This window comes from Hakea prostrata, chromosome 7, assembly GCF_041222555.1.
Source record: "Hakea prostrata isolate BN-2017 chromosome 7, UWA_Hpros_2, whole genome shotgun sequence".
Lineage (NCBI taxonomy): Eukaryota > Viridiplantae > Streptophyta > Magnoliopsida > Proteales > Proteaceae > Hakea > Hakea prostrata.
This window is the reverse complement of record NC_142606.1, coordinates 44,146,284-44,158,522: the sequence shown is the minus strand read 5'-3', so window position 1 is coordinate 44,158,522 and position 12,239 is coordinate 44,146,284. Positions and strand designations below refer to the sequence as shown.

Genomic DNA, 12,239 nt, shown 5'->3' with positions numbered 1-12,239 from the left:
ATTGGTTTTCATACCTAGGACTTGTCTAGCAGTGTTTGGCTAGGTTATACCCCTGTTATATCAGACCCGATTCGGAAGGGTATTGAGACCAAACGACCCGTGGTAGCAATGGGGATTCATGGGTGCTTAAGACCGGTGAGTTATATCCGTGAGGGGACATGAATCACATTGTGGGGGCCATTTATGGGTAGAGTTGCATATGGATAGAGTTGGGCTCATGGGCGTTCAAGACAGGTAACCAACCCGTGAGAGGATATGAGAGCTTCCCGTTTACTATATGTGAATGACCTATAGGGTTGATGAGTCTGTATTTGAGAGAGTCGGATACACTGACTCTAGTGTGAAGGATACCAGAAAGGATCCCGAGAGGGGAGGAATGGACGTATCTGGATCTGAGTTGATGTAACTAAGTAGAAGACTTGCATTGGGCTAGGCTTTACCCTGACATGCGCCAATACTTAGACCAAACGGTGATGTGAGAGAGAGGTGAGTTAACCCCCAGCCATGGATTGTCCAAGAGGGATGACGGACCCTTTTGCCAACCAAGGATGAGTGATTTGAGACATACCCAAAGAAGTATGGTGCTATGACTTAAAGCATGTCTGCCTATAGAGACCAGCATACATAGAGTTAGATTCATACATGCATTGTTTGACTCATATCATATCACTTTATGCTTTGTTTATGTTATTATGTTATTTATGCTATTATGAAATAACTTGCCTTGCTGAGTTTCTTTTGAAACTCACTCCTTTTTGTAAAACATCTTTTGTTAGATTATTCTACAGGTCTTGATGGCTATGAAGCGCAATATGAGGAAGCGCAAGATGGAGAAGCGTAACATACGCAAGGTGTTGGCGACTATGAAGATTACTTTGAGGATTCCTCGAGTGGTCTCACTGGTTACCAAGATTAGCTCTACTGTGGAGTGGGAACGTCTGAGCATTATTGATGAAGTCTATGTTTATGAAGAAGTTATTTACAAAGTAGAATAGACTTAGCTTAGTTAGATTATATTTTTCTTTCTTATCTTTAGAATCAGTTGTAATCTTCTTTGACTTTCGAACTACATTCCGCTGTACTCGTGGAGTGAGATTCCACCTCACTCTACATTTGATTTTATATGTCTATTGATATCATTTCCGCACTCTGATGATTATCTCGTTACTTTACTTTGATTCATTTGAATAATATTGTTACCCTTGATTTAGTCTTGTTCTTGATTATATTATTGTGAATGTGGGAGGTTGATTTTACTAACTACTGGATCTTGTGGACTGCGGATCACACACTTGGGTATGCCAGATAGGGTACCGGCTGGGTGGATGTGACAAGAGGTGCACTTGAAAGATATAAGGTGAATCTTTGATTGAGATATATGCTTAGTCTCAAGAATCAATATGGGGTAATAAAGTTCAAGTGTGGGGGATCTTAAATCAATGGTGAGGAAAATTGTCATAGCTATTGATTTTGTATAAGTACTTATCAATTTTTAGAGTTGAAATTTGCAATGTTTTATTTTGAGCTGAATTGGAATTTTGGATGTATATTCTCTGTAAACATCCACAAGACAAAACTCGTCCTCTAGGGGTAACCTAGTGATTTAAAGGCTTGTTGCATATGCTAAGTGTAACTATGATTCCTACGAAAGTGAATTAGGATTTTATTTTGTTGCATTAGTTTTTTACCTTCATTTGTATTTTCCTTTATTTTTTGCTTGAGGACAAGCTTAGTCTAAGTGTGGGGGAATCTGATGAGCACATTTATGTGTGAAATCTTAGGGCATAAAGCATGCATTTTTAACACTTTGAGTGAAGCTACCTTGGGTTTTATGTTGTTTTTGCAGATTTTATGAATTTTTAGAACTTTAGCGAATATATGGAGTTTTGGGTATGAAACATGCGATTTTACACGTCAAGAGGTCCGTTCAAATTCTAAAGTGCGAAAGTGGGCCTGATTTGAAACATGATGGGTTAGAGATGAAATTATGGGCCAACTCCAGAATATCTTGTAAAATTAGATTATGATTTTTATTTTTCTTTATTGTAATTGAGAATTATTTGGGGCCCACAAGTAGTCAAAGACTAGGATTTTCTATTTTTTTAAATGATTTTATTTTGTTAGATTTTATTTATTTCTCTAATTAGTTTTTTCTCTCTCTTCCCACTTTCTATTATTTTCACTATTTTATTTAATTCTTTTTCCTTAATTAACCCAAAATCGTTTTTCTAAAAGTATATATTTTTCTTCCTTCTTTCCTTCTTCCACTCTTTCTCTTTCTTCTCCACCTTCTCTACGTGTAACTCAATCTTAAGTTTTATTTTATTTATTTATTTTTTTCCACTTTTCCTCTTCACGTGTTAGTATTTTTAATTTTTTTTTTCTTTTTTTCCACACATTCTCTCTCTCTCTCTCTCTCTCTCTCTCTCTCTCTTTCTAACAAATTTTGCTCTTTCTTTATTTGTTTTCTTTTTCTATTTTACTCTTTTGTTATTATTATTATTATTAGTATTATTATTAGGTATTGTTATTTTATTTCTTTGTTTGTAAATTATTCTCCTTCTTCTATAAATATTACTTCCCTCTTAGGTCTAGTTTACACTTGATTTTCTCTTTTAGATTAAATGTTTAGGAAGATTGAAGTTGTGTAATTTTTCTTTTATGCAAGTGTAATTCCTTTAGTTTTATCAATGCAATTTCAAGTTCAAATTCAAGTTTCAAGAGGATTCGCTTTCTCTCTGGGTCTAGCAATTGCAGATCTAGATTATTCTAGATCTGGTTGTTAGGGTTGGTTGAGATTTGAATAGTTTATTTAAGTTTTTTTTTTGATGATGCAAGTAAGTAAGATTCTTCAATAATCTTCTCTCCCTCCTCCATTCCCGCTTCTATCTACCCCTCCATATTCTTAATTTAGGATTTAAATTTCAGCATTTACTTATTGTTCTCCCTTCCCCTGGGTCCTTGATCAAAGATGCATACAGTCATGCGTCTCTTTGGTTAAGGTTTCCATTTTGCTTTTATTGCTTTGTTATTTACTTTCTGTTATTTCCTTTCTGCAATTTTTTTTCCTTTAATATCCTTTCCCCCGATCGGTGGACTGTAAGCTACGGCAAAGGGTCCACGGTCAAAGTCATTATTATTATACTCCCCTTCCCTCGATCCAGAGCTGACACTCAGATCACTTCCGTTTTCCTTTTATTTTTATTATTTGCATTTTTTTCCTGTCTTTTATTTATGCGTTGATTATGTTTGCTTTATTTTTCGTTTTAATTCGATTGCATTAGATGTATGGATTAGGATCGTTGGTTTAGTTTAATTAATTAGTTACAAAATTGAATTATTCCACTCTCGCATTACCATTAAGAAATTGAATTCTAGGTGGCATATCTCCCTGAGATCGACTTGTTTTGTGAAATCCAGCCCAAACCTAGCCAGGACACCCTATCTATTTTGGGTGAAGAAAGGTTAGTTTAATGTTACATCTTGAAGTTGGACCTTGATTTCAGTGTTCTATCTCCTTCTTCTCTCTTTTCTTCTTCTTATGTTCTATCTTGATATTTTGATTATGGAGAAGGTGTTACACTACTATAGCTACCTATTCTCTAATCTCTTTATGTCTCAGAGTGAACCCCCAATCACTCTATCCATTCCTTGAAACCACATGGTGAATCTCCTCAATTCTTCACTGATTTTGGTTGAGTTTTGGATAGCATGATCATTCTACTGTAGCTTCTTTTCTCATTAATGTTTAACATGTTTGATCTTAGCCTTTACTACTGTTCCAATGTGTTTCATCTCCTTGAATCAATTCCCCTTTCTTTCTAGCCATTTTAGCCTTCTATGTTGACCATTGATATAAGCATTCTAGTAAGTTTCTATTTTTGATTCCTCTCATTCTAGGATTAGTATTCTTTTGATTTTCTATTTAATTATTCTTGCCTCTGATATGTTCTTGATATTCCATTAGAGAGAAGCCTTATTCTCTCTAATTCTTCCCTTGAATCCATGGTGAGTTTGCTATGAGAACCATGTTGTTTCCAATTTAGAAACTCATGTTCCCAATTTATAAAGTACTGATTTTTGGACCATGGATGATGTCAAATTCATGCTAGATAGTCTTAGTATGTTTGTGTGAAGTTTCCTTTCGAATTTCAGATCAATCGGACTTCAAACGAAGAAGTTATGACCAAAACAATGCAATCATGCACCTTCTTTGTCTCCATTGGTCGACTGATTGGTCGACTGGACCAGTAGACCAATCCAATCGACCAATGAGATCTGTTTTCCAGATTTAGGTCTTTCTTGCTCTATTTAAGTCCAATCTCGGGATTAGTTCGTCTCCTCTCTCTCCTAAGCCTCTGGAACGAGTTAGAACTCCATTCTAATCAATTTCCTTGCATCTTTGGTTGATCCCTCGCAAGAACTCAAGTAATCTTCTTCCTCTTGCATCAAAGGTATGTCTACACTCTCTTCTTCTTATCCATCTCTGTTTTTCTTTCCTTTTTGGGCTGAGACAGTAGAGAAGATGCTGCATTCTCTGTTGCAAACATCTCTCTACTCATCCCTCATGATCTTCCTAAGGATTAATGGCTAATGCAATGTTCTTAATCATGATTATTGCAAGCTTTTGAAGGAATCATAATCTAAATCATGATCTTGTCTTTGTTCATCTTTTGATTCAAATTCTGATCTTCTTAGATCTGTTTTATTGATCATATAGTAGTCAATCGCTGTGTTTTCTTTACAAGAGTTGTAACCTATCAATCTCTAGTTCTTTCTTCTTGATCATACCATGCTTTCTTCGAAAACCATGACCGATACATTTATGGTAAGTTTTGTTTCCTTATTTAGATTCATGTTCTTCAGTCTTAGATCTATTTTTCTTGATGATCTATGCATGCTTTTCATGATTTCTTTATCACAATCAATGATCCATCATCCTATCGTTCTTGTCCATGATTTTTACTATGAATTCTTCAAGAACCATGATTGATCTAATTATGGTAACTTTTGTTTCCTAATTTGTAACTTGAAGACTTGATTTGATTAGTGTTTTGAAATCCTCTATATACTAGGATACTTTCATAGTAGTTTACCCCTTGTTTAGTACCCTTTAGAACCACCAAATTCGGTTCTATATTCTAAAAACTCTGATTTTGAAGGCCATTGTCTCTATTGGTCGACTCATTGGTCGACTGAGGCAGTAGACCAAGTCAATCGACCAATGAGGACAGTAACCTCATATTTGGTCTATTTTGGATGTTTTGATATCTTTCCTTCTAGGTTTCTTTCCTTCTAGGTTTCTTTCCTAATATGATATATATACTTGTTTAGGACCTTCTTGCCAAGTTTGGGAAGATTCTCCTTGATCCTTGGAGATTCTCTTCAAGTTATATAAGGTAAGGATGGTTACTTCTATGATAGCATAGATTGTGTGATTTTAGTTTCTATATTGGAATATTACAGATTTGTTACCATAATTAGATTCTTTTATGAATATATTACTATTGTATTTACTTCAATTACAGTAGTATTATTTACTTGCTTTCTTTAGTTTATGAATGTCTTTTTTTGTTAACTGTATATGAGATGGATCTTATTATGGTATATTTTCTATATACTGTAAATGTACATGATATGATTGATTTGTGATTGTGATTGATTAAGTATGGTTCGGGAAGGAGAGGTGTCCTTTTGACACTTCTGTCCTTGGACATTGAAGGGAATAGTATGGGATGTTCTCCGAAGATGCCCATTGACACCTTCCTGAATTATTGGTTTTCATACCTAGGGCTGTCTAGTAGTGTTTGGCTAGGATGTCCCGTTATGTCAGACCCTAATCGGAGGGGTATTGAGACCGAACGACCCGTGGTAGCAATGGGGATTCATGGGCGCTCAAGACCGGTAACCAACCCGTGAGAGGACAAGAATCACATTGTGGGGGCCATTTATTGGTAGGGTTGCATATGGATAGACTTGGGCTCACGGGCGCTCAAGACCGGTAACCAACCCGTGAGGGGACGTGAGAGCTTCCCGTTTACCATATGTGGATAACCAGTAGGGTTGATGAGTCCGTAGTCAGGGACTATGAGGACTCTAGTGTGAAGGATACCGGAAAGGATTGCCAGGGGCGAGGAATGGACGTATCTGGATCTGACTTGATATAACTAAGTAGAAGACTTGCATTTGGCTAGGCTTAACCCTGACATGCGCCAATACTTAGACCAAACGGTGATGTGAGAGAGCGGTGACTTAAACCCCAGCCATGGAATGTCCCGAGGGATGCCGGACCCACTACCAAAAGGCGTTGTGTGATGAGACCTTCCTAAAGAAGTATGGTGCTATGACTTAAAGCATGTCTGCCAATAGAGACTAGCATACATAGAGTTAGATTCATACATTCATTGTTTGTCTCATACCATACTGCATTTATGTTTGTTTTGAAATCCTGCCATTTATGTTATTATGGATTTAACTGCCTTACTGGGTTTCTTTCGAAACTCACTCCTTTTGTACCATATCTTTTGTTAGACTTCTCTGCAGGTTTGAAATATGATGACGGTCTATATAAGGAAGGGCAAGGTGAAGAAGATGAAAACTGAAGATGAAGAAGAGCAGACTGAAGATGTGGATTAGATTTCTCTTGTTTCTTCTAGACTTATCTTTTACTTTACTTGTATTAGCTTAGAGCTTTACTTAGATTTCGATCTACCTTCCGCATATGTTGTGGAGTATATTTCCGCTATACTCTACAGTTGTCTTTTGATTTGGTATCATGTTTTCGCACTCTGATATTCTTAGTGATCCTTCTGAGATCCTTTCTTGACTTTTATTATAAATTACTTGAACGTTGTGATTTGTTCTTGCTTTTGATTATGTTATTGTGCGAAATGGATATGATCGTTCCTAAACTTGATCTTTAGGGCTGTGGATCACACTCTCGGGTATACCAGTTAGGGTACCGGTTGGGAGTATGTGACATGTTTGCTACACGATACTATGCGCTTGCGGTTATTTTATTTTACAAACACCAGCCATGGATTGTCCCGAGGGATGAAGGACCCACTACCAACCGGCGTTGTGAGATGAGACACTTCTAAAGAAGTACGGTGTTATGACTTAAAGCATGTCTGCCTATAGAGACTAACATACATAAAGTTAGATTTATACATTCATTGTCTGTTTCATATCACATTGCATCATGTTATGTTCTGAAATCATGTTATTTATGTTGTTATGATTTAACTTGCCTTACTGAGTTCATTCGAACTCACTCCTTTTTTTTGTGCAACCTCTTTTGTTAGATTACTCTACAGGTACTAAATACTATGAAGGGCAATATGAAAAAGCATCAGTTGAAGAAGCGTACTACACGCAATGTGTTGGCAACAATGAATATCACATTGATGATCCCGCGATTGATCATGTTGCGTATTACGATTAGACCTAATGTGGAGTGGGAACGTCTAAGTTGGATTGATGAAGTCCATTATTATGAAGACGTTATCTATAAACTAGAAGACTCTTAGTTTAGTTGATTTCCATTTCTTTACCTTCCTTTAAGAACAGCTGTATTTCTTTTTAAACTTACATGCTACATTCCGCAGTAACTGTGGAGTGAGATTCCGCCTCACTCTACTCCTTTTTTATGTTTACATTTGGTATCATTTTCCGCACTTTGATTATACTATCATTTATTTCCTTATTTGGATCTTTTATTTATAATAATATACTTTTATTATATCCGTTCATGATTATGTTATTGCTTATGTGGGATGATGATTTCCTCGATACTTGATCTTCGGTGCTATGGATCACACACTCGGGTATGCCAGATAGGGTACCGGCTAGGTGGATGTGACAATTCATGTTGCCTATAGGAGCCAGGTGCAAGTACTTTATGTGGTGTTAGGGTGGTGACAATAAAGAAATTTGGGCTAGGTGCAAGAGGTTGCAACTAGACTAAGAACTATATGGTGTTGAGGGGGACATACATTCTATTGTGTATAAAATGCTCCACTATAGCACGTATATTATACTATGTGTGCTTAGCGATCATTGAAAATGAGAGGATGGATCCCTACTCCTCTCATTGTGTGAGTCTTGGACTTTATGGTCTGTTAGTGTTCTTAGTGACTTTCGACGACATCATGAACAAAGGATTGATGTGGCTACTTTGAGGTGTTACCTATGGTCATGATTGATTCGACCTAAATGGGCATTACCGGGAAATGAGTCATCCTAAGTGTAGTGATGGTTTGGGGCGAAAGGAGGGGTTTGATTCAACTACACAATAAAAGTGTTTGGTGGCCCCAACTGTATGTGTTACAGTAGTGAACATTTTAAGGACAAGAAGGTGATCTCTCAGAGGGATCGAGATACCTTTAGTCTGATGAGTTTAAATAAACCTAGGACACTGTGGTATATTAATGCTTATTGATGTGTTTCTTTAAGTGATGTGCCATTCTGGGAAGGTTCCTAGTTTGGGGCTCACGTGTGTAGGTATATCACCAGTCGCACAACCCATTTGCCAATATGACATGTGGATGTTAGTGTCTAGGACACAATTGGTCTAAATATCTAGGATACATAACAATGAGATCAATATATGTATATATGGGATATACATGTGTGTTTGGGACACACTATGATAGAGAGATTGAATGTATATATCTGGGATATACATGTATGTCTGGGACACACTATGACAGAGAGATTAATATTTGTCGTAGTGCAAGTGGGAGATGTTGGGATTTATTAATTGTTTTATTAATAAATTATATGCCCAAGGGAAAAATTGAAATCTCACTATTAAGGCGGTTACAAAATATAGGGCTATATATTTGTAACCACCGTATCACTTGGGTGATCACATTATTCTTGCGTGACATTTTTTCCAGAAAAGAGGCGGCTCCCATCTCCCATCTCTCTCTCCTAGAAACGCAAGAAGGGTTTCCTTCCCTTTGCTTTAGATCTCCATACCATCCTTCCATGGCATATGGGTTGCGGAATTTATTCTATTTCCTAGAAATTGTAGAGTCACACTTGTGGAGCTTTGGTGGAGGAACGAGAACATGAAATCCAGATTACTTAAGCTGCAGTAATTCTATATTTAGAAAAGCAAATCCAGGTAAGGATCTTTCCTCTATCAATTAATTGAATTTAGATATATAGAATTATTAACCTACACTCACCGTGTATCAAATAAAGCAATGAGGCTTTGGATTCCCTGTCGCTCCCTCCGCCATCCTACCCTACTCCTAAGATGACGGAAAAACAAAAGTAAAACACACAACACAGCAAAGATTCCTCACTATCCATCACTGCTTGCTGGCTGGCGTTGTCCCCATTTGCTGGCCTTTAAATTACACGTGAAAACAATACAACGTAGACATACATCTACTGCAATGGACTCGCAAATGCTATCCACTCACTAAATAAATCACTTACAACGCTTAACTCTTTAGGGAAATAGTCGGTGCATTCTGTGGCCCAAATGGGGTCAGGACTCCACGATAGCTATCTTTATTTTCTTGTATCATTATCCCACTCAGGTATTGACCCCACTGAACAACCTCTTCATCTTCTTAGCTCCCTCTACTTCACATGGCTAAATTATTAATGAACTTAGCGACACTTCCATCAAAGCATTCAGCTGGGACCATCTCCATAATCTTATTTAACTCCGTTCACATATTTCTCTATATATAGTATCTATTAGCTCTTGTCACTTCTCATGGGATAAGACCCAGTTGTGTTCATCTGATCTTTCTTTCCCTTTTTTCTCACTATCTAAGAGTTGCTTCAGCTCCAAACTAACAGAGATGGCCGGAGTCGCATTCGGGCGGTTCGACGACTCCTTCAGCCTTAGCTCCTTCAAAGCCTATCTTGCTGAGTTCATCTCAACTCTACTTTTTGTCTTCGCTGGTGTTGGATCAGCAATAGCTTACAGTTAGTAGCTCCTTCCATTAAATTCTTAACTTCTGACTTCAACCCTAAATGGTTAGTTGATGATGAAGCCGACATGCTTTGTTTGTGTCTTATTGCAGATAAATTGACATCCAATGCGGCACTAGATCCAGCAGGGCTTGTAGCCGTGGCTATTTGCCATGGATTTGCTCTCTTTGTTGCAGTCTCCGTTGCTGCTAACGTCTCTGGTGGGCATGTTAACCCAGCTGTGACCTTTGGGTTGGCTCTTGGTGGGCAGATCACCGTTCTCACTGGAATCATTTACTGGATTGCTCAGCTTCTTGGTTCCATCGTCGCTTGTTTCGTCCTTAAGGCAGTCACAGGTGGCTTGGTAAGCTTAGAACTACATACAAGTAACGAGATCTTACATTTATCAAGTCGGTTGATTTGATTATGTACTGATACGATGGTTTCATTTTCAGGCAATTCCAACCCACTCTTTGACTGCTGGGGTTGGAGCGGTTGAAGGAGTTGTTATGGAGATTGTGATAACCTTTGCTTTGGTCTACACAGTGTACGCAACTGCTGCAGATCCTAAGAAGGGATCGTTGGGAACCATTGCACCTATTGCAATTGGATTCATTGTGGGTGCCAACATCTTGGCAGCTGGTCCCTTCTCTGGTGGTTCCATGAACCCTGCGCGCTCTTTTGGTCCTGCTGTTGCTAGTGGTGACTTCAAAGACAATTGGATCTACTGGGTTGGCCCCCTCATCGGTGGAGGCCTTGCCGGACTTGTCTATGGCAACATCTTCATGAACACTGATCATGCTCCTCTCACCAGCGATTTCTAAATTGATTTTCATGAGACCCAATTAATGAAATTCTTGCTTGTCCACAGATTTGGGACCATGTATCATTGTATGTTTGGGTTTGGGTTATCTGCGGTGACTTGTGAAATGTCTCTTTTCTTGTGGAATTTCTTTTGCTTTATGCTTTGTGGAGGGCTGCTTGATGTCACTGTGTGCTTTTCTTTTTATTTAGAGTTTTTTACATGAGCCTTCCATTTTCATGGGAAACAGAAAATGTAAAACAAACCACACCCCTCTAAAATCAAAACCTTGCAAATAACCCCTCCACCATTTTCATTTGGGGGTATTTGTAAGGTTTTTTTAATTTTATTTTAGAGGGGGTCCACCTTGATTCCCATGAAAATGGAGGAGCTCATGTAAAAAGTTCTTGAAAATGAAGTTCAAACATCATATTGGAAGGTAATATGGTCATATTAAAATTATTTAACATTCCTAAGTAACCGGGTTAACGCTGGAGAAGGTATTGGCAAGGTTTTGATTTTAAAGGGGGTGCAGTTTGTTTCTCATGAAAATGGAGGGGACTCATGTAAAAAGCTCTTTTATTTAATTCTTTTGGGACATACTTTTCAATGTGGAATTTGGATCCTCTCCTTGGAGAGTTTTCTCAATGAGTGCTCAATGAGTTGTAAAATTCATCTACATGAAATATTCTAATTCAATGACTATGATAAATCTAATTAATAAGTACCCTCGAATTAGATCTATAACTCATTTCGCAATCGTGATTTTCTCCAAAGAGGAGCCAAATACGTTCAATGTGTCGAACCAAGTAAATGTTGGAATTGTGCAACATTTTTATGGGCCCCTTGTGAAATATCAGGTGAAAAAGAAGTAATAGTTCAATTTTTTTGGATCACCGGTAAAATTGAAATTTATGAGAGTAAAGCAAGAATAAATAGATAGTATAAGTACAGGGAGACAGATGATTTTTTATTATTTTTTATATTTTATATTTTATATTTTATTATTATTATTATTATTATTATTATTATTATTATTATTATTATTATTATTATTATTATTATTATTATTTGTGTGGATAAGAGAAGGGCGAAATTTTTTGTTAACATAATTCATTTTAGACCCAACTTCAATAAAGATATATCACTAATGTAAGGTCCATATTGATTAGCTTAAATGTCAGGCCCATCAATAATTAAAATCTGAAATTGGGCCTAGGCCCATAAGAAACTACACATGGATTTGGGATTTATTGTATAGAAAACCCACTATTAAGCCTTAAGAGGTTCACTAGTAAGGTGGGCTTACTATGAGAACTAATGGATTATTCAGACCCATAATTGAATTTATGGTAGGCCGTAGGCCAACAATAGAATTATTTTTTATGATTCAGGCCATAAAATATAATAACGGTTAACAATTCGTAATAAGAGAAGCTCAAGGTATCACAAGGCCCATGTCGAAAAATTGTCTAAACCCATTAATGAATGAAATTTGGGT

The 12,239-nt window shown here is 37.1% G+C and overlaps 1 protein-coding gene across 1 annotated transcript; it reads left to right on the top strand.

The window, feature by feature from the left end:
- Positions 1 to 9,718: 9,718 nt before the first annotated feature.
- On the top strand, positions 9,719 to 10,903 carry LOC149011241 (aquaporin TIP2-1). The gene is made up of 3 exons (XM_089163812.1): positions 9,719 to 9,951; positions 10,050 to 10,300; positions 10,392 to 10,903. Exons 1-3 carry the CDS (start codon positions 9,825 to 9,827, stop codon positions 10,758 to 10,760), a joined length of 747 nt encoding a protein of 248 aa, XP_089019938.1. The 5' UTR covers positions 9,719 to 9,824; the 3' UTR covers positions 10,761 to 10,903.
- Positions 10,904 to 12,239: the final 1,336 nt, after the last annotated feature.